Source organism: Nycticebus coucang, chromosome X (assembly GCF_027406575.1).
Source record: "Nycticebus coucang isolate mNycCou1 chromosome X, mNycCou1.pri, whole genome shotgun sequence".
NCBI lineage: Eukaryota > Metazoa > Chordata > Mammalia > Primates > Lorisidae > Nycticebus > Nycticebus coucang.
This window is the reverse complement of record NC_069804.1, coordinates 11,996,655-12,022,327: the sequence shown is the minus strand read 5'-3', so window position 1 is coordinate 12,022,327 and position 25,673 is coordinate 11,996,655. Positions and strand designations below refer to the sequence as shown.

The window sequence follows — 25,673 nt, the reverse complement described above, 5'->3', positions numbered from 1 at the left end:
TAAAAGATGTACAAATCAAATCAAGACACCGAAAAGGAACAGTTATACATGGAAGACAGCAACAAAATTTAGAAGACGGAAAGCAAATGGTCCGATAGTGACAGAGTGGAGATAACACAACCCAGTGTAGAGAGCAGCAGCCAATGACAAGAAAGCCAATTCCCACCACAGAGCTGGGAGAGAACTAAACAGCACATGGGCTGTTTCTGAGGCGTTTTGAAACAGGGCTGAAAGCTCAAGGAGTCTCCCAAAGGCTGTGGACCCCATTACCACCCCCTTTTGCCACCCTAGTAGAAAATGAGGAGCAAACACAAAGGAAAGCAGAGATAGAGGGACAGGCTACACAGAAAACCTGAACAGGCTCCCTTCCTCAGCTTATCCCTCCCCTCAGTTTATAGTGTCCCAAAAGGCAGATCCCCAAATGGCATGATTAGCTCCAGGGGAAGGAGGGGCCCAAGGGAAAATCTTTCAGGTACTGGAAGGAGGTGGAGAATCAAAAAAAAATTCGGATGTCATCTCCTTACCACTAAACCTGTAGTCCATAAAGTAAAACGAAAAACACCAACTTCTAATCCTGAAGTTTCAAAACTGTGCTGAGGTGCCAAAGAGCATCATGGCAAATTTGCAGGGCCAGAGGCAGGCTATTGTAATTTTTTGAGGGAAACAGATAATCAACATTTGTAGGGTATGCTCGAGGGAGTTCACAGTTTCGATATTAGATCACATCACATGCGTACCACATTCCTTTCGATGACATCACATCTTTGTGAAGCTGGGTTTTCCAGGACTGCTGTGATAAAAATCAAATACTGACCACATTAATGTGGATTATGAAGGTGACAGCCATTTGCTTGACAACTATTTCTAAAAATTCATTCCAAAGAAGTCTGCATTCATCACCCTGTGGTCCTCAAGCAGTTCCAGTGACTTCTACATTCTGCCTGTATGTTCAGATACGTTCATCAGATCCAAAACACACATGTGAAAGTGCACATACTACAGCAAGTCACCTAGCTGCATAAGTAGCCCTGCTGGTGATTTCTAACTTTTTCAAACCTGTTAGAGTCATTTAAACACTCCTATCAGAGTTCTGCATAATGAAGTTCCAGAAATAGAAGTCTGTACGGCTCTTTTTTCTGCCTTCTCTAACACTGTTAACACAGCCACTCTTATGGGGACTAACCTTCTGGAAATTACCCTAGCTTCTGTACCCCAAAACCTAACCGAATTCACAATAACTTAGAATTAAAATCCATTAGTTCGTTCAGCTCCCTTATACTGCCCTGCTATCCTTCAGGACTGGGTAAATAATGTGCCAATGGAATGAATGTATGGAGTTGTTCTATACTGTCCCTTCAGCCCGTCAGCAACAGCATACACTTGCAGCACGTCAGGCTTAAGACAAAAGTGGAGCTTGTGCCCACAGACTCCAGACATGGCAATGACCTGTGAAGCCTGGACTTCCTACTTTACTTCTCGATTTTTACCAAAATATATACCCAGTCTCTATCTAGCGTGTGTGGATCTGGCTGTTACCTTACTTACTTACATCCATTTACATCTAGTCATCCTCTCTATGTCCATGATAAGCAACAGCATTCTAAAGCCTAAACTCACCATGGTCAAAAATTAACAAAAGGAAAAATCCAGCATGTGTAAATTACCCAGAGCAACTTCGCAACGTGTACAGTATCAAAAGTCATGCCGAGAAACAGAGATGTCTCCTTCAAGTTACCTAACTAGCCTCCCCTCCCTCTACCTACATATCTAGGTGACTCTAGGTCTCCTCCCTCAGGTAACCAGACCTTCCATTTGCACCATAACCTTCCACCTAACTCCCTGAGGCAGTTTGTGAGTTCATCCCCACCCCCCTAAAAGATCCCTTAATAAACATTCTCTGTTGATGACCTACTTAGTCACAAGTCCTATTTTCTTATGCTTGCTTTTGCCTAGCAAATTTATCATCCAGATAGCTTTCAAGTTAACATGTTGCCTAAACACACACACTTGCATTTGGCTTATTTCCTCCTGCTGCTTAACCAACAAATTGCCTGGGCAGAACTACTTGGAAGCTAATAATTTACTATCTCTACTGGTGTCATATAATCTCCTAGAGATCATGAAGTACAACTGACTCATTTTACTAACAAAGAAATGTGGTTACCTACCTAACTTGGTTGGAGAAGAAAGATGACTCTGCCACCAATTTCTCTGGACACTTCCCAGAATAAAACACATCACTTTTGTTAGATCGCCTGCACTAGCAATCATTTTGAGATGTGCAATTCAGCACCCCTCTACTCCATAGACAACTCTTGAAAAGAGGAAGACAAATCTATTCACACTGTGCATTGGCATGAGTGAAAAACCGAAGATACTGACAAAAAGATGCCATATCGACCGTGTGACTAACACACAGCAATGCCTAGATCCAGCCCATTTTGACTGCTCCGCTCCTCTCCATCAATCACACTCCCTAGAGTTCACCTAACAGTTAATTCTGCCAGCAGAATGAAGCAGCACTTATTTTGAAAGGCTTGGTCATAGGCCAGGAGAAAAGAGGCTGGAAAACACCGGAAAGAAAATTATGCAAAAACCATTTTTTTAAATTTCAGCATTTCTCCATTTCAATGATAAAATGCATGCATAACTATTATCTAGGGAGGCTAAATTTAAGAAACAATTTTATGCTCAACAACAATGTCTTCTCGATTTGATTCTTGTAAATATTCACACATGGTAGTCACACAAAGCTATAAAGAACTCATCAAGTTTTCCCCATTTCATCTAAGTCTGCCCACAGTGAATGCCGTGACACAGGTACTTCTGTGCCAGGCTGCAGAGCTGGGTTTTTTTTTTTTCCCCTTAATGAACACATAGCCTGTCCTTGAGTAGCTCAGGCAGTAAATTCTGTTCTAAGATGATGTCAGAACCTGATCTTATGATTATGATTAAACTATAAGCTTCAGGAAGGTCGGGACTCCCTATTACCCTTATCAGTACCTTTGCATCAGTGCTAGACAGGTTGCTCAGAGGATTGGAATAATGTAAAAGCTAAACTCAATGGCTCTGAACAGCTCTCAAGTTCTTTTTGTCACTTCTGCCTTAAAACAAAAACAGATTCTGTTATCAGAAATTATTCGCTCACTCCTTAATCTTTCAAATGAATATGCCTCTTAGTCAAGAGAATTTTCCCCAGCTCACTGTTAAAATGATGAGGTATCCTAAATAGGAAAACAACACTGCATTTGAAAAACTACAGAAATAGTTGAAATGTTAAGCTCTAGAGTTACACAGAGTGCTGTAAAGCAAGGTTTCTCAACCATGACACTAGTGACATTTTGGGCCACACAACTCTTTGATACGGGGCACTGTGCTGTAGGTTATGGTATGTTTAGCAGCAAATCTGGTCTCTACCCACGAGATGCCAGCATCACCTCCCCTTTCCCCCAGGCGAGAACCAAAAATGCCTTTAGATATTGACAAATGTCCCTTGGGAGAAAAAAAATTGTCCCCCAGTCGAGAAAATCACACAGATTTGCTTTGAATCCAAGCTCTACTCCCTTACTGCCTGCATGACCTTGGGAAAGAGACCCAACCTTTCTATGTCCCAGCAAGTTCCCTGCAGAAATTCTAAGAATTAAACAAAATGATGGGCTGGGCGAAGTGGCTCACACCTGTAATCCTAGCACTCTGGGAGGCCCAGGTGGGTGGATTGCTTGAACTCACGAGTTTGAGACCAGCCTGAGCAAAAAGCAAGACACCCCCACCCCACCCCTTTCCCCCGTCTCTACTAAAAATAGAAAACCTGAGGCAAGACGATCCCTTGAGCCCAAGAGTTGGAGGTTGCTGTGAGCTATTACCCCACGGTACTCTACCCAGGGGGACAGCTTGAGACTGCTGTCTCAAAAAAAAAAAGAAAGAGAAGAAAGAAAGAAATGATGTATGTACAGGATTTAGACCCACAGAACATTTACTGTCAGAGTGAGTACCCAATAAATGGCAAGAAATAAGAAGAGGTTAAAATAAATTCTAAAACCAAAGGAACATACCGTCAGGCCCCAGAGTGCTGTAGTGTAGAAGTGCTTGAGATGAACAGAAAGAAAAAGAGAGAAGTTGGAAAAGAGTAAATAGCATTAAGGTATTTCCCTTGTCTCCAAGAACCTGGTTTGGAGTCAAGGCAAATAATGTTCAACTTAAGTTTTTGCCTGTCTACTCTAACATTCCAAATAATAAACAAAAAATATCCCTAAATCACGAAATTCCCCCAAATAAATAAGCCACCAAACCAGAAATTTTTTAGTATAAGAACCAAGACTTTACTAAAATGTACTCAAGAATACTCAAAATACCAGACTGTCACATCACAGTCTTAAATTAGGGAATCTAAGTAACATATGATAACTTCAATATAAGCTTTTAAAAGAAAGTTCCTAACAGAGTAGTTCTGAGTTTCCTTCACAGTTAGCTTTTCCCCGCTGGGCAGTTTTTGAGATTACAGGCAAGGTAGGGACTTTCCATTACAATGGTGCCAGAGGGGGATGACAAACACATTAAAAAAAAAAAAAAAGAACCAAAACAAATAAACAAAAAAGCAATCAAATCCTGCCCAAAGATTTTATCAGAACAACAACAACAACAACAAAAAAAAAAACTCCATGAAAAGATGGCAGTCACGTGCCAATTTGGAAACTAGTAGAAAAGTTATTCCTCAAAAGAACTGTGGTCACGGGACGTGTCATCTCCTAAAAAAAAAAAATGGGCCAGGCACTCTGGGAGGCCTAGGCGGGAGGCTCTCTTAAACTCAGGAGTTCAAGACCAGCCTGCAAAACAGGGAGACCCGTCTCTACTAAAAATAGAAAAATAAGCCGGGCGTTGTGGCGTGTGCCTCTAGTCTCAGCTACTCGGAGACGAGGCAAGAGGATCGCTCAAGCCCAAGAGTTTGAGGTTGCAGTAAGCTAAAATGATGCCACTACATTCTAGCCACGACGACAAAGCCAGGCCCTGTCTCAAAATCCAAAATAAACAACATTAAAAAAACACCCCACCAACTATTTAGTCAGCACTTAAAATTCTCATCTTGCCTTTTTACTCAGTTGGAGGAAAGAAAGCAACGATTCTGAAACCTTAGCTAGCGTCTGAATCAGATAATGCTTCCAAACCGCCTGCAGCCCCTAGGATTGGCTTTGCAGTTCCAACTCCTCACCTAAGTGGTCACAAGGCCAAGCAAACGTTCACTAGGTAGAACGTCAGACGGTCTTTTGCTGTCGCTACGATAATCATTCAGGTATAGGGTTTGGTTTGGGGTGTGTGGATGTGGGTGTCCCCAAGTGGTTGGGGGAAAGGCGAATACGTGTCTTCCCAGGCGACTGGGTGTTATTTCTCCGTTTGTGTCTGCGCGCCTCTCGCCCCCCTCTCCCGAGTGTCTGGGTTTTAATAGCGCTCCTGAGGTGTTTTCCGTTTCTCTCTCCCCGCGATGTGTCAATCTCCCAGGGCTTTGGATACGTGTCAGTCCTTCTCCCGGAGTCTGTGGGTATGAGAACCCGTCTTTCCTCCTGCGTCAGTAGGAGGCAGGGGAACAAGCCGGCCCCTCTCCCCGGGCCGCCCTGTGACTCGCGCTAGCCTGTCGCGCACCCCACCCCGACCCTGACGCCCACGCACCCCGACCCATCAACCGTCTGGACCCGGGGGGAGTCCTGAGCCCAGCTCACCTCGCGGCCACACGGAGGACGCCTCGGGAGCTCTGGGCCGGCCTGTCTGGGTGCAGTGAAGCGGAAAGAGGGCCGCGGACCTGGCAGGCAGAAGGCTGCAGTGGTGGCGCCACCCGGCTCCAGCTGCAGCTGCTCCTGTCCAACGCACAGGGAACAACATGGCGACGGGCCGGGGCGGGGCCGGGGGAGGAGCGAGGCTTGGGGAGGCGGAGGAGGCCGGGGGAAGGCGGGGCGAAGGGGAGGCGAGACCCCAGGAGCAGATCCCGGGGAAGCAAGGGCCTCAGGGCCGGTGCACCCCATCCTCGCCCGCACCCTGACTGTCCTGAACAAATCGCGGTTTGTGGTAGGGTTTGCTGCTCCTCGGATCCTCCTGCCCAAATTCAGGCAAGAGCGAGTATGAAATAATAGTTATTTTTTTTTATTTATTTTACTGAGACAGAGTCTCACTTCGTCGCCCTTGGTAGAGTGCTGTGGCGTCATAGCTCACAGCAACCTCAGACTCTCGCCTCAGCCTCCCAAGTAGGTGGGGGTACCGGCGCCCGCCACAACGCCCAGCTATTTTTAGAGACAGGTCTGGCTGTGCCTCAGGCTGGTCTCCAACTCCTGAGCTCAGGCAGTCCACCCACCTTGGCCTCCCAGAGTACTAGGATTACAGGCCTGAGCCACTGTTGAGTTTTTCATTTTTAGTAGAGACAAGGTCTCACTCGTGCTCAGGCTGATCTCAAACTCATGAGCTCAAGTGATCCACCCGCCTCGGCCTCCCAGATAATAGTTATTTTTAAAAACTTTAGGTAAGATGGAAATATCAAGGTGATGATAATTAATGTGCAAACGGACAAAGGACAAACAAGTAGATCTGTAAATTAAGCTTTTAAAATTTCTCTTCAATCTTGTTAAAATACTGCCACTGATAACTTTATATATAAAGCAATAGTGACTAAAGATGATATTGGAGAAACTCTTCTTAATATCCTCACTTTATATATGGAGTTGAGCACATGGGTCCTATGACAGAGGCCCCTGGAGGCAGGAAGGACTCTTAGTGACCTTTCAATAGATCTTGTACAAGAGATTGACTTTGTTTTCCTAGAGAAGGATCTCACTTTCATGATTTTGCAACCCATAATAATTTAAATGTATGGTTCTATGGGGGATCATTTTAAGTAATGACTTTTCACTTAGCACTAGAAAGGTTATACTGGATTTGAGAGTTTCTCACAAGTTACAAAAGACAATTTTACAACACTTGTGAAAATAAAACACTGACTAAAGATTGAGTTCGGGCTTAAATGAATTTTTCTTATTAAAAAATCTATTTTTTATCTGCAGGTTATTTCTCCAAAGAAATATATAAAGTTTTATATTATACAAACTGTTGAAAATAGGGAGGAGGAAGAGATAATTCATTACCTTGTTTTAAAACACACAATAATTTGGGCAGTGCCTGTGGCTCAAAGGAGTAGGGTGCCGGCCCCATATGCCGGAGGTGGCGAGTTCAAACCTCAGCCCCAGCAAAAAACAAAACAAAACAAAAAACCCCACGATAATTAAAACAACCAAATAAAGCATATATGAATATTAGAGTTAATTTTCCAGTAGAAAAAAATGGTGTCATGTACATGGGCCAAATTGCAATAAGCAATCCACAGCGTCATTAATGAAATGCTACCAGAAAATCGTATGTCATAATCATTGTCAAGGAGCAATGGGAAAAAAATGAAAGAAAAGAAAAAAAATTAAAAAAAAAAGGTGATGGAATAGGAATGTATCTGTGCTAGTGCCAACCAACTATTAACAAGTGCTGTTATGGACTTATTGTATCTTATAGTAATCCATGAGAAATCCAAGAGCTTTCACAAAAAAAAGGTCCTGTGAGTGATTCTAGGCTGTTAAAAAATGTTAAGGAGGCATTCAAACATATCCGAGGGTAGCTCACAGTCAGCACCTGGAGAAAGAACTAAGAAAGTAACTTTTTCTGAAATAACTGTTACTTGGATTCTTGTCAACGTCACATTTAAGAATGCTATAGCATGTTCTGGTCTCTTCCACCATTCACTTTTTTACTTTATTTATTTTTCAGTGCAAAAGTAGAGTGGGCTAAAAGATTTTTCTCTGAAGGGCAAATTTGGGGAAGTTTTGTTGGATGTATATGGTTAGCAAGTGGACACAAGTCGGATAGATTGTCTCTATTACTCTTGCTCCAGGAACTTGTTCATTGATGAAAACATTTAAAAACTGACCTAGTTTGCGTCCCTTCATCTAATTAGTATTTTCATCTTTATATTCTATAAATGCCAATGCATCACTCATGGAACAAAAAGAGGTCAAGGTTGCTACACGTTAATGATTCCCTTCTCGAAATGACACCTACTTATTACTATGAGCACTGGAAGTTAATAGCCCATATCAAGCTGAAGTCTGAAAGAAATCACCTCTGACACCTCTGATGAAAAGCTACACATATGTGATCCCCAGACTTAGCTAAAATAAATACTGATTATAATCGAATTGATCATACTTTTCACACACAAGAAAAAACAGAGAACTCAATGATAGGAAATCTGACCATTAAATTACATATTTAAATAATCGAAAATTTGATATTTTCCCCAAGTCATTGGCCAAAATAAGAAATTTATTCCCAATATCACATAGATGCTCTTGTACTAAGGATGGAAAAAGTATAAAATATGTACAAAAGTGACTCAAAAGTGACTTATATTTGATTTTAAAATCAGAGTGAAATAGATAACAACATGTAATGTTAAATGACAAAGAATATTGCCAAATAGCATATGAAATAAAAGTCAAATTTGGTTGAGGAAACAGTTTTTATAATACAGAGGGTGCAAAAATGTATATATTTTTTAAGAAAGGAAAAACTGTATTAAATTTGTAATAATATATACTATGACATTTGTTATCTTGTATATTATATCTGTATCTCTTGCAATTACAGAAGTCAAACAGAGTTTCAGTATTATAATTTTTAAACAGTTTTTTCCTTTGTTAAAATGTGTATGCATTTTTTTGCACCCTCTACATATACAACTTTTGAATATAATTTGAAATGTTTAATAAAGCATTTATCTATATACATACATATTTATATATGGTATACCTTTTTGATATATCAAACTGATGTCACACTTGTCTGACTTGCCTAGAAATTAACTTCAGCATGTTTCTTGAACTAATATCCACTAATAGAGAGCTTTTGATACTGATCTTTAACTCAGATAAAATTGTAATATATGAGGAAATGACAGAAATCTGATTTTTTGGCAGCTTGGCTTAAAAAGGTGTTCCAAAGCAAAAAAAGGAATGAGAGCATCATCCTGAATCTATGCATCATCAGTGAGCAAAGTTCAGAATTTCTGGTCTCAGGTTGATGTGATAAAATGAAAATTCTGACCTTTGATCATGATAGACCATATATTCTTTCATGGGTCCCATAAATTCTATCCAATGGTTGATGTTGAAGTCAAAAGCCACTGACATGGCGGCGCCTGTGGCTCAGTCGGTAGGGCGCCGGCCCCATATACCGAGGGTGACGGGTTCAAACCCGGCCCCGGCCAAACTGCAACCAAAAAATAGTCGGGTGTTGTGGTGGGTACCTGTAGTCCCAGCTACTCGGGAGGCTGAGGCAAGAGAACCGCTTAAGCCCAGGAGTTGGAGGTTGCTGTGAGCTGTGTGAGGCCACAGCACTCTACAGAAGGCCATAAAGTGAGACTCTGTCTCTACAAAAAAAAAAAAAAAGCCACTGACATGCTTGGGAGGTGCCTGTGGCTCAGTGGGTAGGGTGCCGGCCCCGTATACTGAGGGTAGCAGGTTTGAACCTGCCAGCCAAACTGCAACAAAAAATAGCTGGGCATTGTGGCAGGTGCCTGTAGTCCCAGCTACTCAGAAGTTTGAGGCAAGAGAATCACCTAAGCCCAGGAGTTGGAAGTGGCTGTGAGCTATGATACCATAGCACTCTACCAAGGGTGACATAGTGAGACTCTGTCTCTTAAAAAAAAAATAAAAAAGCCACCGACATGCTTCTTTGCCTCAGCCTGTCCAGTGTTGGAAGGAGGGGACACAAAATTTAGGAGGTAACACAATTCACACCTCCTAAGTTTGTGAATAACCCCCACACCCACTAAAACCCCTCCAATGCCTGTAACATAGGCACATTCACTCTCTTCCCTTGGGTGATTTTAAGATTTTCAGGAAATGAAAAGTCAATTCATGTTAATATTTATTCGAACAAAATCACAGCAAGTGTACACACTGTGCTAGGCGACGAGAATGCAGTGGTAAACAAGACACAGGAGGAATTCCAGGGGTGTCCCCAGCCACCATCCTCCTCTCTGAGGACTACCACACTCCTCTACATTTTTGCTCCCATTTACCAGCTTTATGTATATCATACGACCTTACCTTGGAGAATAACATAGATTCAGTCCCTTTCCTAGAGGAGCTTAGCGATCAGAGGAGACATTGAATAAGCGACTAAATGAATGTGTAGTTTGAAATCGGATTCAGAACCTTGAAGAAATAAACAAGGTGCAGTATGTGGGAAGACAGGGTGATGATACCAGAGAAAGAATGAGGAAGTGACACCTGCCAAGCCCTAAGGATGATCAGGCAGCTGTGGGAAGGGCTGTAGGAAGAGCGATACAACATGAATAAACAGCAATTCACTAAGAACCTAGCAAATAGCAGCTTTCACAAAATCTAAATAAAGAAAATGTGCCAACTAATGCTAAATTTTCATAATTGGGGGGAAACCTGAAATTATAATGGTTTCTCTAGCCATAACTAGACTTAGCATACTCTTTTAAAAATAACATTTGCAGGTTCAATAGTAGCGCTCTTTCTCTGCCATACTCAAACATAGCTTTAGTCCGTTAATTAAAAATAGCAAAATTGAACAGGCATTCAAATTCAAGAATGAAGTGAGGAATTTAGTCCCTTTACTGAGTTGATGATGAATGTGAGTGATAAACTGAACTGAGTGAGCTTTTTTTTTTTTTTTTTACTCTGAGACAGTCTCTTTCTCTGTCACCTTAGGTAGAGTGTGTTGGCATCATCATAGCTCACAGCAACCTCAAACTCCTGGGTTCAAGTGATCCCCTGCCTCAGTCTCCCAATTAGCTAGCACTACAGGCACCTACCACAATGCCTGGCTGGTTTTTCTGGGTTTTTTTGTTGTTTTTTTTTTTTTGTTTGTAGAGATGGGGATCTCACTCTTGCTCAGGCTAGTCTCAAACGTCTGAACTCAGGGGATCCTCCTGCCTCAGCCATCCAGAGTTCTAGGATTACAGGCTTGAACCACCATGCCTAAACTTTCAAGTTTACTTTTAAAGGCAGTGGAAGGAAAATCACATATATGTTATAATTACAATTATGTAAAAAAAAAAGTTTGTATGAGCATTTGTGCACATTAGTGTTTACAAACAAAGAATGGGAAACGACAAGGAAAATAAAAACAATTGAATTTTTATGGCAGTAGGGTTCTGGGTAATTTTTATTTAAATTTTGAGCAATAAACCAGGCACGGTGGTTGACACCTATAATCTTAGCACTCTGGGAGGCTGAGGTGGGTGGATTGCTTGAGCTCAGGAGTTCTAGACCAGCCTGGGCAGGAGTGAGACCTCGTCTCTAAAAATAGCTGGGCGTTGTGGTGGGTGGCTATAGTCCCAGCTACTTGGGAGGCTGAGGCAAGAGGATCACTTGAGCCCAAGAGTTTGAGGTTGCTGTGAGCTATGATGCCACGGCACTATACCCAGGATGACAGAGTGACATTCTGTCTCAAAAATAAATAAATTTATTTATTAATTAATTAATTTTGGGCAATAAGTGGACACTTTTTAATGAAGCTTTTTAAAGCAACTTTTAAAAGTACTTCCTAAGTCCTCCCAATGTAAACTTTGCCTTAGGCTACTGTGGTTAGTGGTTAGTGCAAGACAAAAATCCAGGTATCTTGGCCACTATTTCCTTCAGATGTAAGCCTTCCCTAATCCACACAGGTAAATCCAAAACCTTTGTGCTGCTCCTGGAACTCAGGATAGTAACGCTGAAGTATTCCTCTTTCAGCCTTTCCGTTGTCGTATATCTGATACCCAATGCCCATTTGCAGCTTTTTTTACCTTTTGGGTGTAAGAGCTGAGACCACCATGACCCACACACAACCAACTTCTTACCTCTCATCTTGCCTGCTCACCCCCAGCCCCTCCTCCACATAGGCACAAATAATCCAAGCTGGGGCAGGTACCTGGCCACAGCTGCGGCCTGACTCAGCCTAAATTAAATCCCTGACTTCATTACGGTAATAAATCCATCCTATCTGCCTAATAGAGAAAAGAGGAGCCCCCATTGGTGAAACACACTATCTGGAGCATTTCTGTGTCATTTGTATAAACACAATGTCCAGTATACAATAAAAAATTATTAGATATGCAAAGAGGTAGGACAAAGTGACTAATAAGAGGAAACAAAACAATAGAATTTCATTTGTTATGAATAATTTTGGTGTATCCAGGAAAGCTAGGTAGTTTAACATTAACAGTTTAAAGGAAAAAAACATGCAATCAACTCCACAGATGAAAAAATGCATTTAAGGCTGGTACGGTGGCTCACACATGCAATCTTAGCACTTTGGGAGGCTGAGGCGGGTGGATTGCCTGAGCTCAGGAGTTTGAGATCAGCCTGAGCAAGAATGAGACCCTGTCTCTACTAAAAAAAAAAAAAAAAAAAAAAAAAAAGAGTAGTACAAATTAGCTGGGCATTGTGGCAGGTGCCTGTAGTCCCAGCTACTCAGGAGGTTGAGGCAAGAGGATCACTTGAACCCAGAAGTATGAGGTTGCTGTGAGCTATGATGCCAAGGCACTCTACCCAGGGTAACAGATTGAGACTCTGTCTCAAAAAAAAAAAAAAAATAGAAAGAAAAAATGCATTTAATTAAATTCAACACCCATTCATGCTAAGCAATCTCTTAGCAAACCAGGAATAGAAGGGAAGATCCTTAATTTCATAAGAGCTATTTAGTAAAAACAAATACCAAACATTATTCTTAATGTTTTGTTAAAACTTTTTTTAAGCTTATTTTTGGAGATAGGGTCTGGCAATGTTGCCCAGGCTGGTCTCAAATTCCTGGTCTCATGCAATTCTCTGGCCTTGGCTTCCCAAAATGCTGGGATTACAGGTGTGTACCACCATACCTAACTTAACGGTTAAAACCTGTAGGTATGGGCGGTGCCTGTGGCTCAGTCGGTAAGGTGCCGGCCCCATATACTGAGGGTGGTGGGTTCAAACCCGGCCCCGGCCAAACTGCAACTAAAAAATAGCCGGGCGTTGTGGCGGGCGCCTGTAGTCCCAGCTACTCGGGAGGCTGAGGCAAGAGAATCGCTTAAGCCCAGGAGTTGGAGGTTGCTGTGAGCTGTGTGAGGCCACGGCACTCTACCGAGGGCCATAAAGTGAGACTCTGTCTCTACAAAAAAAAAAAAACAAACCAAAAAACCTGTAAGTATGCCCTTTAAAACAGGAAAAATATCCTAAAACTCTATAGAAAATTTGTGATGAAAAGAATTTAACAAGGTGGCTAGATAAAAGTGTTTCCAAATATAAATTCCATTTATAATCATGGGCAGTTATCCATAAAAAGGTACCAATTTTAATAACAAAATTATAAAACACTTAGGAATAAATCTAACACAAAGCATGTGAAGACCTTCATGGAGATAATTAGGTATGGTGCCTGAATAGACTAGACTTGTGCCATCCTATAGAGTAGCCACTAGGCTCATGTGGCTATATAAATTTCAATGTAAAATTAAATTGCATTCAGAATTCAGTTCCTTCATCGTATTAAACTCATTTCCACTGCTCAATAGGCACATTTGGCTAATGGCTAACCTATTGGACAGTGTATAGACTATGTCCATCATCACAGAAAATTCTATTGGACAACACTGGACTAGAATATGCACATCCATGACATGAATTTTCCATTAGAATGCAATTATTTATACTATACTGCTTATGTTATACATTCATAAAGAGAAGCATGACTTAGTAAGAAACATACATTAGGAGATAAAGTTTATCTTCTAAGAGTTTGTGGGTGTATTTGTCTTTTGCAAGGGATAGGGTTTGCTTAGCTTCTGAAGGCCCTTCTGATGTTTAGAGAATCAACTATTTCATGAGTCTTTTCATTATAAAAGCCCCAAAGGACAGATACTTGCTTTTCTAGTACCCTGGCAACAAAAAATATAGACATGAGACCCAAAACCAGTGAATCAGATACTCCCTTTGAAGATCTGAGTCTTGGGCAAGCAACACAGAAATGCTGGATTAGCTCAGAATTCACTCTGGCACAGGTAGTTGTGACCTCTAATATTTAGTGACCACTAATGGGGCCAATGGCAGTACCCAGTAGCTGACAGTGGCAGCAGCATCTTAGGGCATTCGTGTTTTGGCCTTGACTGAGGCTCCAGCCTCCACTGTTCAAATTCCAACCTCATCTCTAAGAGATACACAATATCTGCCCAGTAAATTCCTTTTCTAAGGTAGAATGAGTTGATGTCTTTATTTGCAACCACAAACCCTGAATAATGCAAGGTTAGAATGTATCTTACAAATTATCTAGTTCAAACTTATTGTAATTCATAATATAAATTCAGGTAAGTGGAATGACATCTCTTATTTATTTATTTATTTATTTGCTGCAGTTTTTAGCCGGGGCCAGGTTTGAACTTGCCACCGCCGGGATATGGGGCTGGCGCCCTACTTCTTGAGCCACAGGCACCGCCCAGAATGACACCTCTTTTAACAATGTATCTGTTAGCTTAGGCTAAGCTACATTGTGGTAAAAGAAAAAAAAAGGACCCCCCCCCCAAATGTCAGTGGCTTCACAAAACAGATGTTTTTCTCACCTGAATGTTCATTATGGGTCAGCTGTGGTTCTTTTATTTATTTGTTTTTTTTTGAGACAGAGCCTCAGGCTGTCCCCCTGGGTAGAGTATTATGGCATCACAGCTCACAGCAACCTCAAACTTCTGGGCTCAAGCCATTGTCCTCCCTCCGCCTCCCAAATAGCTGGGACTATAGGCGCCTGCCACAACGCCCAGCTATTTTTTGGTTGCAGCCGTCATTGTTGTTTGGCAGGCCCAGGCTGGATTTGAACCAGCCAGCTCAGGTGTATGTGGCTGGCGCCTTAGTGGCTTGAGCCACAGGCACCAAGCCAATCAGCTGTGGTTCTATTCCATGTCATCTTCCCTCTGGCCCCAAGCTGATGAACCTGAGCCTCTATCTGCATCAGTGTCTATCTGATATATTGTTCAGAGAAAAGAAACCAAAACAAAACCTCTTCTGGCTCTTAAAGCTATCACCCAGAAGTGACATTCATCATTTCCTCCTATATTTGCTAATTAAAGGAAGTCACACATTGGGGTGTATAATCCTCCTATTGGGAGGGGCACTGCAAATCATATAGCAAAGCCTGATCTGATCAGTGTATGTCCTAGAATCTGGACAGAGAATCCCTCCCACTGGGAGGGCATCTAATATTTGAACAATAAATAATACAATCTAACACAGCTCTTACTACTCAGGACTTTTGTTTTATTAATCTGGCAAGTTTCAAATTCCATCGCATGAATGGAATACATTTATTTTGAATAAATTACTTTCCTCGCGACTGGGTTCAATCCCATTTATTAAGTTAGATGAAGCGCTGTGTATGTAGCCATACGCACAGCTGAAACATGCTTATATTGAAACTCCACTCTAATTTTAAGTACGAATCTATTTTGCAAAATTGCATTAAGCATCCAATGAGCCCAGAGTTAAACCTTGGGGCTTTGAGGACAAAAACATAACTAAGACCTGCACAGAGAACTTGATGGACAATTAAAGGGAAAAAACATGTCCACAAATAATATAAGGGAGTGATAAAATAGAGAAGAGATAGAACAGAGAAAGTACATAGGATGTGCTAAGTATGGAATTCCCTAGACCAGAGATATAATGGAATTGTGTAAGGAAAGAACTACTTTTCAACAAGCCATACAAATCAAATAATTTTATGTCACATCTTTTGTACAATATTTTTATATCAAAGGTATAAATGTGTGTTTGGGAGACAGCATATGGGGGGAAAAATTGATCCAGCTTGCTAAAAATCCCTAAGTTTTGTCCTTACTAAATACAATGGTTTTAGTGATGAAATTTGATTGAACTCTTCTTTGCTAAATAAATTAAAAAACTAGGAGAAAATATCCTTACTTCCTTTTTCTCAAAAAAAAAAATCTTGTGACCTTTTTATCTTGTATATATCAAAGAGCATTTTGCTTTCAAAATGTCAAATTTTGCATGTGGTTAATCAAAAATAATTTTTGACACCAAAGTTTGAAGAAGTATAATTGTGACAAGTATAAGTGTCATTACTTATGCAAATTAAGTTAAAAATGCACTTTAACTAAAGGTCAATAAAATCTCTTTGGTTAGTAAAATATGGTTTACACCCTGAGTTTAAAAAAACAGTTCATGCGAAAGAAGCCAGACACAATAGGTCATGCATGATTCTGATGCATGATTCCATTTCTGTGAAATGTCCAGGACAGGCAAAGCCTTAGGGATGGAAAGTAGATTCCAGGCCTGGAGTGAGGGGGTCATGGAGGGTGATGATAATTGAACAACGTTGTGAAAATACTAAAACCTACAGAATTATAACAAAAAATAAACTCACATAAATTTTCACAAAACAACTTGTAAGTTGCAAATAGTTTTTAGGGATATAATTTCGAGAAAATTACAGTAGAACCTCTGAAAGTTGACTACCCAAGTGATGGTAACAAACTGGTCAACATAGAGAGGTAGTCAACATAAGGAACTAGGCTATTCTGATATGTACATATAATGCATGTCAGGTCTATGAAATTAGGTCAACTTCAGGATATGGTCAGTGTGGGAGATGGTCAGCTATGGAGGTTCTACAGCAGTGGTTCTCAACCTTCCTAATTCCGCAACCCTTTAATACAGTTCCTGTGGGGTCGCGACCCACAGGTTGAGAACCGCTGTTCTACAGTGTTTATTTACAAAGAGCCACTTCTAGAATTACTGACATATGCCCAAGTATAGTCTGTAATACATGCTAATAGATAATTAAGTCAACAATAACAACAAATAATGTTAGTAACCTCTTGTAACTATATTTATTATACAGGTGGCCATAAGTTTGTGTGCAATTTTAAATTGCACACTGTTTTAAACTGTACACAAACTTTATGGCCATCCTGTATCTATAACTTGCAGGGTCTTTTGGCAGGTAAAACAATGAACAACAATCATATTTTATTTTTCATCTTGTCTTCTCTTTTTCTTTATTTCTGTGACAATGCTATTGAACACTAAGATAGAAAGTAACTCACAAGAGAGGGAATAAATATACCAGAACTAGACAATTATATTAAATTTAAGCATACACAGCCTAAGACTTTATAGTCTCACTCAAAGATACTATGTATGCGAAAAAGAAAATCTCCAAAATATTTTGGGGAAAAAATGCTCTTTTTCCCAATTCTACATTCCTTTTACTCTCAAAATGCTTTGCCTGTCATAAAATTATAATCACTGCCTCTGAAGTTGTTTTTAATACTTTACATAAATATAAGTATGTATTGACAATGTCATATTTTCCTGGCTCATTTGGTTTTCTTGGTTTGTTCATTCAAAAAATATTTGTTATGGACTTTCTGCATGCCATAAACTATTCTGGGGGTTGGAGATAAGCTCTGAACCAAAAAGACAAAAATCTCTGACCCTGTGGAGTTTACTTACGTTTTAGTGAGAAGAGACAGACAACAAGCAAAAAAACATGCATTGTATTTCCATGGTGAATTAGCTCCATTTAAAAAAAAAACCAGAAAGGAGCAGAAGTCACTCAATCACTTAGCAGGGGTATGTGTATGACTATTAGTCATCTAAATGACCATCAGCCATCCAGGTAGGGATAATGCTGGCTTAGGACCAGGATGGTGGCAGAGAACATAATATGTGGTCTGATTCTGATATTTTTGAACATTTTTTATCAAGGCATAGTTCACATACAGCAAAATTCACTTGCTGCTGGTGGGAGAATTTTAAGAGCACCACTCAATGATTTTTGAGCAAATTGACAAGAGTGGTTCAGCCATCAGTACAATCGAATTTTAGAACATTCCCATCACCCCAATAGGATCTCGCGCCCATCTGTAGTTGCTCCATTCTCCCACCAGCAGCCCCACATCACCACAAATCTATTTTCTGGCTCTAGGGATTTGCAGATTCTGGACATTTTATATAGTGGAGTGATACAATCTGTAGTCTTTTGTGACTGGTTTTTTGTTTTTTTTTCATTTAGCAAGTGTTTCCAAAGTTTACACGTATCAGTACTTCATTCCTTTTTAGTGTGGAATAGTAGTTCCTTGGCATCTATAATGTCCTCCTTATCTAGTCACCAGTTAATGGACATTTGGGTTGTTTCCATTTGGGGGCTGTTATGAATAGAGTTGTTATGGATGCTCGCATGTGAATCTGTATGGATGTACGTTTTCATTTCTCTTGTGCACATACTGACGTGTGGAACTGCTGCAATGTCTGATAAATGTATCATTGACTTCTTAATGAACTGCCAGACTGTTTCCACAGTTGCAATGTTTTACACTCCCACCAGCAATGTACAAAGATTCTGATTTCTCCACATCCTCACCAACACTTGTTATTTTCCATGTTTTTGATTACTGTCATCCAAGTGGGTGTGAAGTGGCGTCTCATGGTGGTTTTGATTTGCATTTCCCTAAGGACTAACCTTGTTGAGCATCTTTTCATGTGCATGTTGGCCATTTCCTGTGTCTTCTTTGATGGTCTTTGGTGAAATGTCTCATCAAATCTTTTGCCCATTTTTAAACTGAGCTTCTGGAAATATATTTGAAATAGAGCCAATTAGATTTGCTGATTGATTGGAAATGTGATGTGAGAAAAAGAGAGGAGACTCCAAGGTTTTAGCTCAAGGTACATTTGCCATTAAGTGGAGAAGCAGGTTTTGGAAAGATGATAGGGAGTTTGATTTTAAACATGTTAAATTTGAGATGCTCCTTGGACATCCAAGTAGAGCTGTCAAGTTGGCTGCTAGATTTCTGGGTCTGGAATTCAGCCGGGAGATACAAGCTGAAGATGAGCAGGGGGAGTCTCTGGCATATGGATGGTATAGAAAGCCATGGAATTAGAGGTCACCAAAAGAGCAAGTGTATATAGATGGGGTCCAGGGACTACATTCTGGAGCATTCCACAGTTAAAAAGTCAGAAAAGTAAAGAGGACCCAGCAGATAACACTGAGATGGAGTGCCAATGAGAGGGAAAACCAGGGCGAGTGTAACCTACTGCGAGCCATGTGAAAAAGTGTTTTCAAGAAGAAAGCAAACCATATTAAATGCTGCAGATAGCTTTCAAGGCTGAGCATTGTTTCCTGAATTTAGCAATGTGGAGGATGAGACTGATACAAGTGGAGAGACAAGTATTAGCTAAGAACTTGGGCATTTCATCATAGGCCCAGCTCCTGTGGAAAGGACAGCATTTCCCAGATGTTAACATGCACAGGAATCACTGAAGACTTTGGAAAGTGCAGACTCAGATTCACCAGGTCTGTGGTGGGGCCCATCTCTCTGTATTTGCTCCCATGTGATGCCGACACCTCCGATCTGAGGGCCTCACTATGAGGAGCGATGGTGTGGGATTGATTTCATCTGCAGTTATTAACAATTCTTTTCTGATTGTAGATCTAAGTAGGAATGGAAATACCAACTGCTTAGGCTTGATTCTAGCATAGTTTCAATTTTCCTCTAGGTTTAATAGCATTGATAGTTCAGCTCAGATCTGTGGCTTGAAAAATGGGGAAGAAATTTTGGGATCACACATGAGCTTGTGAATGCAGGTTCTATGCTGAACCACCAAGGCCAGGCCCAGGAAACTCCCAAGAGCTTCAAAGTCCCTGGGAGGCTTACTCTTTGTCTGTTGGCGATAGAGTTGGGGCCTCCCTGAAAGCCCCATTTGAGGAAGACTGCCATTATACGCATGAATAAATTGGAACACTAAAGATTCAGAATGAGTCACTAGGACAAATAACCCCTAGAGATCCTGTCTCCAATTCCCTCCATCAGTCTGATAACTTAAATAATACCCAGAGTCATGCTCAAGAGAGGTGTATTAAGCCAAAGTCCAAGGACACACCCAGGATAAACACAGGTCACAAATGTATCTATGGCCTAGGCATTCTGTCCAGGGATTTGGAAATGGGGTATATAAAGGAGAAGGCTATACAGAAGAGAAAGGACATGGAGGGGTAGGCAGTGAAGCGAATGATCACATTCTTATGAGGATCTAATTAGTATTCAGTAAATCTATATTTTATGTAAGATAAGGCAAACATTCAAAAAAGGAGTAGGGGGGCTTGGCGCCCATAGCACACTGGTTACGGCGCCAGCCACATACACTGAGGGTGGTGGGTCGAACCCGGCCCGGGCCAGCTAAACAACTGCAACAAAAAAAATAGCCAGGAGTTGCAGTGGGCGCCTGTAGTCCCAGCTACTTGGGAGGCTGAGGCAAGAGAATCACTGAAGCCCAACAGTTTGAGGTTGCTGTGAGCTGTGACACTACAGCACTCTACTGAGGGCAACATAGTGAGACTCTGTCTCAAAAAAAAAAAAAGAAAGGAATAGGGGAAAGATAATCCAATTATGTGGTCTTCCTCAAAGTAGGCAGAGGAGCTCGTTGCCCGTAGCTCAGTGGTTAGGGTGCTAGCCACTTACACTGGGGCTGGTGGGTTCAAACCCAGCCCAGGCCTGTTAAACAAAAATGACAAACTGCAGCAACAACAACAACAAATAGCTGGGCGTTGTGGCGGGTGCCTGTAGTCCCAGCCACTTGGGAGGCTGAGGCAAGAGAATCGCTTAAGCCCAAGAGTTGGAGGTTGCTGTGAGCTGTGATGCGTGGCACTCTACCGAGGGCGATATAATGAGACTCTGTCTCAAAGAAAACAAAACAAAAAAACAATAAAGTAGGCAGAGGAGTGACTGATCTCATCTGTCCTTGGTTCACATCTATGGAGATAAACTTGCAGTTGACATCTCAATGTGAAACTTAACAGAACTCAGGATCAGAGATTTATTTAGGTTGTGGCTCTAAGGTTACAATTGTCAAGTGTATGTTTTATAGGGGCCATATACCCTGAAAGGTTTAGGGTTAACCAGGCAATTCCCTGTAAGCAAGCTGCAAGAGGCAAAAGACCTTCGTTGTTATGGGAACCTGACTTCTGCATAAATTATGGCTATTTGTTTTGGCGACAGGATGGCAATGCTGTCTGATTTGATTCTCAGTCTGGGCCTCCCTTCTTTCTTTTTTATTTCAGGTTAATATAAGGGTACATATGATTAGGTTACATTGTTTGTGTTTGTCAGGAAAAGTCCAAGTTGTATTTGAGTCCTTCACTCAGGAGGTGTGCCATGTACCCCTACATTGTGCCTGCTAGGTGGGGGGTTGCTGAGTTCCTTCTTTCCCCTCCCCCCTCCCCCCCGTCCCCTTCTGGAATTTAATTGTGTTTTTCCTCTCGTTGTAGGCCTGCAGTCATTCACTTACTGGTTTCAAATTAGTATTGAGTACACAGGATGCTTGTTTTTCCATTCTTGAGATACTTTACTAACAAGAATGTTCTTCAACTCCATCCAGGTAAATGCAAAAGATGTAAAGTCTCCATCTTTTTATGGCTGAATACTATACCATGGTATACATTAATCCATTCAACTTGGGTTGTTTCCACATCTTTGCGATTGTGAACTGAGCTGCTATGTACATTTGAGTGCAAATGTCCTTATGGTAAAATGATTTTGCTTTCTTCTGGGTAGATACCTAGTAATGGGATTGCAGGATCAAATGTAAGATCTACTTGTAGCTCTTTGAGGATTCTCCATACTTCTTTCCAAACAGGCTGTACTAGTTTGCAGTCCTAGCAACAGTACGTAAGTGTTCCCTTCTCTTTGCACCCATGCCAGCATCTGCAGCTTTGGGACTCTGTGATGTGGGTGGGTCTCCCTTCTGGCATTACAAGTTTTGGGGTCTTGAGATTTTATTTTTCCAAGCTCATGTGATTTTTTTGGTAACAGTTTTATTGAGCTGTAATTCACATAACATATAATTCACCCATTTAAAGTGTACAATTCAGTGGCTAGCATATGTACAGAGATGTGTATTCATCACCACCGTCAATTTTAGAACATTTTTATCATGCTGGGCCCTTGAGCTGTTGTCTCATTTTTAAATGTTCACAGACATCAATTAATTTATCTGGCAATTTTCTGCTCAGCAATTTGTGAGACATTACAAAGTTGGGGGATGAAAGTCCATCTGTTGAAAGAAAACAAAACTGTAGAAATAGAAATCCTCAATCTGAAAAGACCGTCCATGTGAACCTTTTCTCGTGCATGCTTTTCTCGTAGACACGGGTGAATGTTCACTTCAGCTTTTCGTGACTGACGTGCATGTTAATTCACACACGGTGGGTGAGAGCTATGAGGGACAAGTGTTTGGCTGTGTCGTGGTTGAGAAAAGAAAACTGAAACTGGCTTTGCAGCTTCTGTGTTTTCACTCATTTGCAGACAGGCAAGATAGGTGGAATCCAGCCAGATGACTTAGAACATCACTCGGGGCTCCTTGGAGATTTCTGGATTTTTTGTTTCAGTACATAAGGGGAATACAACTGTGAAACCATTGTGATGACCTAAAAGCAGCTGCGGGGAGCTAGCTATGTTTACATTTGCACACATTTCAAAAGCGAATACTGTATATTCCAAAATTAAAAGTAAATTTTGAAAGGATGATATTCTAACTGGCTTAAATTAGATATGTAAGTTATCTATGGCTGTTTTAGATTTTTAAAAAACATTTTTCATCATTTGAAAAAGATTAATAACTACCTGGATCATACTCCAATTTGTATCTTGTTTATATTTTAAAAGCAAGGATATGTCCAACAAATTTATTTTAATTCTATTTTTTTATTCTCTTATCAACTGAACCCAGAAAAGAAGCCCACAAGATAGTGTCTGAGAAGCTAAACTGAAGCAGTACAGCTGATCTAGTCTGCTCAGCCCACATTCTCTCCCCATATTCGTTCATGTCTACCAGTTAAAGTTCCACCATGATTATGAGGATGTTTACCTCAAAAGATTTTGGGGGAGGGAGTAACAATTATACAAGAAGTGTTGCTATACTGTTACAAATAACAGTATACTGCAACAATAACAAATAATAGTAACAAAAGGTTACTTTCATGTAGTTTAAGTATTGTTACATTGTTAGAATAAAGGCTACATTTATGCTGTTTTCTTTGGTTCTTTTAGATACTTAAAATTTTCTAGGTTTGTTTCCTTGTATCCCATTATAAAAACTATTAAAATTATAACTGAAGCAGAACAGATTTGAGAAGCTACTCTGGCTGTTCTCCAGAATTGCTGGTCTTCTGACAATAAAGCGTGTTAGACCTAATCCCTGTCTCTACATTTGGCTGACAGCAACAGGCTGCTGGACCCTCTTTGCCTGGTAACACAACTTTTTTGGCACCAGGGACCAGTTTCACGGAAGACAGTTTTCCTGTGGAATGAGGAGGAAGGGGTGGTTTTGATGTGAGTCTGCAAGCAATTGATTGTATTATGGTCTCTGTGCAGTCAAACCTCTCTGCTAATGAGAATCTGTATTTGCAGCTGCTCCCCAGAGCTAGCATTGCCACCTCAGCTCCACCTCAGACCACCAGGCATTAGATTCTCATAAAAAGTGTACAAACTAGGGCGGCGCCTGTGGCTCAGTGAGTAGGGCCGAGGGTGGCGGGTTCGGACCCAGCCCCGGCCAAACTGCAACCAAAAAATAGCCGGGCGTTGTGGCGGGCGCCTGTAGTCCCAGCTACTCGGGAGGCTGAGGCAAGAGAATCGCATAAGCCCAAGAGTTAGAGGTTGCTGTGAGCCGTGTGACACCACGGCACTCTACCGAGGGCCATAAAGTGAGACTCTGTCTCTACAAAAAAAAAAAAAAAAAAAAGAGTGTACAAACTAGATCCCTCATGTGTGCAGTTTACGGTAGAGTCCATGCTCCAATGAGAATCTAATGCTATTGCCTATCCGACAGAAGATAGAGCTCAGGTGATGTGAGTGATGGAGAGTGGCTGCTCACCTCCTGCTATGTGGCCTGGTTCCTAACAGGCCTGGGATTTGGGGACCATAGCTGTAGGGCACTTATAATAATTTAACAAAGGATGCAACGTGCCTTGTCAGTTTTTCCATAATTGATTGTTATTTCCCTAGGTAATACAGGCAGAACATGAAGACAGAAAGGCCTTCTATTTTTGTAGAAAATAGTATTTGTAGTCTTTTATAGTCTGGTAGTATTTATAGTCTTCAAATTCATAAAACTATAAACATGTAAATGTCCCTTAAAAAGCTCCATGTTCTTACATTTTAGAATTTCAGTATTTAAAAAAGTACTCACTGTTTGGAAAGCCAGATAAACCACATGGATGCCACAGAAGGTTTGGGAAGTTTCCCCTGTGCCAGCAGAGGCAGCAGCCCATGCCAGGTGGTCCCACTCAATCTCTTCTTCTTCAGAAGAAAAGCACAGCATGCCAGGCCAAGGTGGAATCCACAACTCCCATCCCCTTGCCATTGAAAGAACCACAATTTAAAAAAACCAACAGCTGCATCTTGCCTGGAATTAATGGGAAGCCTGGTGTTGCTTCTTGAAGCAAACTGATATGCAAAACAAATGCCACCGCCCACCCCTGGCCCCGTGAACCCACCTGCTTTATTATGAAGTAGTCCTGGCCTTGTCCCTGTGTACTTCTAAAATGCTGTGTGGGAGGGTATTTGTGAAGATTAAATGAGATGCTGTTTTTAAAATGCCAAAAATGTAGCAAATATCATGCAGAAGTATACTTTCCCCCTTCTTCTGCCTAGACATCTCTCAAGATTTGCCCTAAGGGTCATGGCTTCTATAGGCTTCCCTGACCCACCCACGCAGGGTTAGTCAATTTTCTAGGGTCCGCTGGCACCCCGACTCTCCAGTCCATGTTTCTCTCATAGTTCTGAAAATAGAAAAGGATTGCTAACTACATCACATGGCACTTAAACTACATTTTGTGGGTCGTGAAGTCTGGCACCGTATCTTAATCATCTCTTTGCCCCCAGCATCTGGCAAACGGTAAAGCAAGGTGCAATCATAACTGCAGAGCAGTTACATGGTAACATCTCTCTGGAGACCTAATTTTAAATAATAATGCAAATAGGATTATATGAGGTTGTCATCTGTTCTCCCCTCCCTCCGCCTGTGCAGCTCTTTTGAAAGCAAGGAGTCTTCTATAATCTAGGCACTTACAGTGAGTACCTCAGAGAGATAAAAAGAATACCTATTTTAGTAAAATATTTTGCATTTACTGGGAAGTTATAAATAACAAAACAATCTGACCTCGAAGATGAAGGCCCAGCTCTTGCCAAGGCAGTGGAGCGCTGCCAGCTACAGGCTTCCTGGCTGGTATTTAGAAATGGCAATGGGGAATGAAAGGAGCTTCTCATCACAGGAAGTGCTCAGGGAAGAGACAGAGCTGCAATTGTATCCAACATTTTATCTAAAAAAAGTAACAGGGACAAAAGAAGAGTGATGTGGGAAAACCCATCAAGAGAGTCCTCCTACATTTATTTAGGTATAATAACTGATGGTTTTGCTTTATGCAGTGACTCTGGGTAACTATGGCAACCAGAATACAGGGTATACTGGTGCTGAATTTCTGCACTATTTTTTTTTATTATAGGTAGGGAAGTTGGGGTTAGATGTATTTTATGAAGCATGCATTTGCAAAATTGCCAAGGACTTTATTGACCATAAGGATTCCGGGAGTTTAGTCTT

The 25,673-nt window shown here is 41.1% G+C and overlaps 1 protein-coding gene across 4 annotated transcripts in view; it reads right to left on the bottom strand.

Annotated features, from left to right (window-relative positions):
• The window catches only part of RAB9A (RAB9A, member RAS oncogene family), a 41,287-nt gene extending 16,702 nt beyond the window's left edge, over positions 1-24,585 (bottom strand). For 2 of the 4 annotated variants that reach the window (XM_053580608.1, XM_053580611.1), the window contains exon 1: positions 5,712-5,854. Coding sequence is in view for 1 of the 4 variants with exons in the window: in XM_053580616.1 (XP_053436591.1) it covers positions 18,544-18,650; positions 24,264-24,437 (281 nt within the window). In the remaining 3 variants the exon portion in view is untranslated. Of the gene's footprint in view, positions 1-5,711; positions 5,878-18,543; positions 18,651-24,263 lie in introns of those variants that run through there. The other 2 variants (XM_053580616.1, XM_053580610.1) reach the window with 2 other exon arrangements.
• Between the last annotated feature and the right edge of the window lie 1,088 nt (positions 24,586-25,673).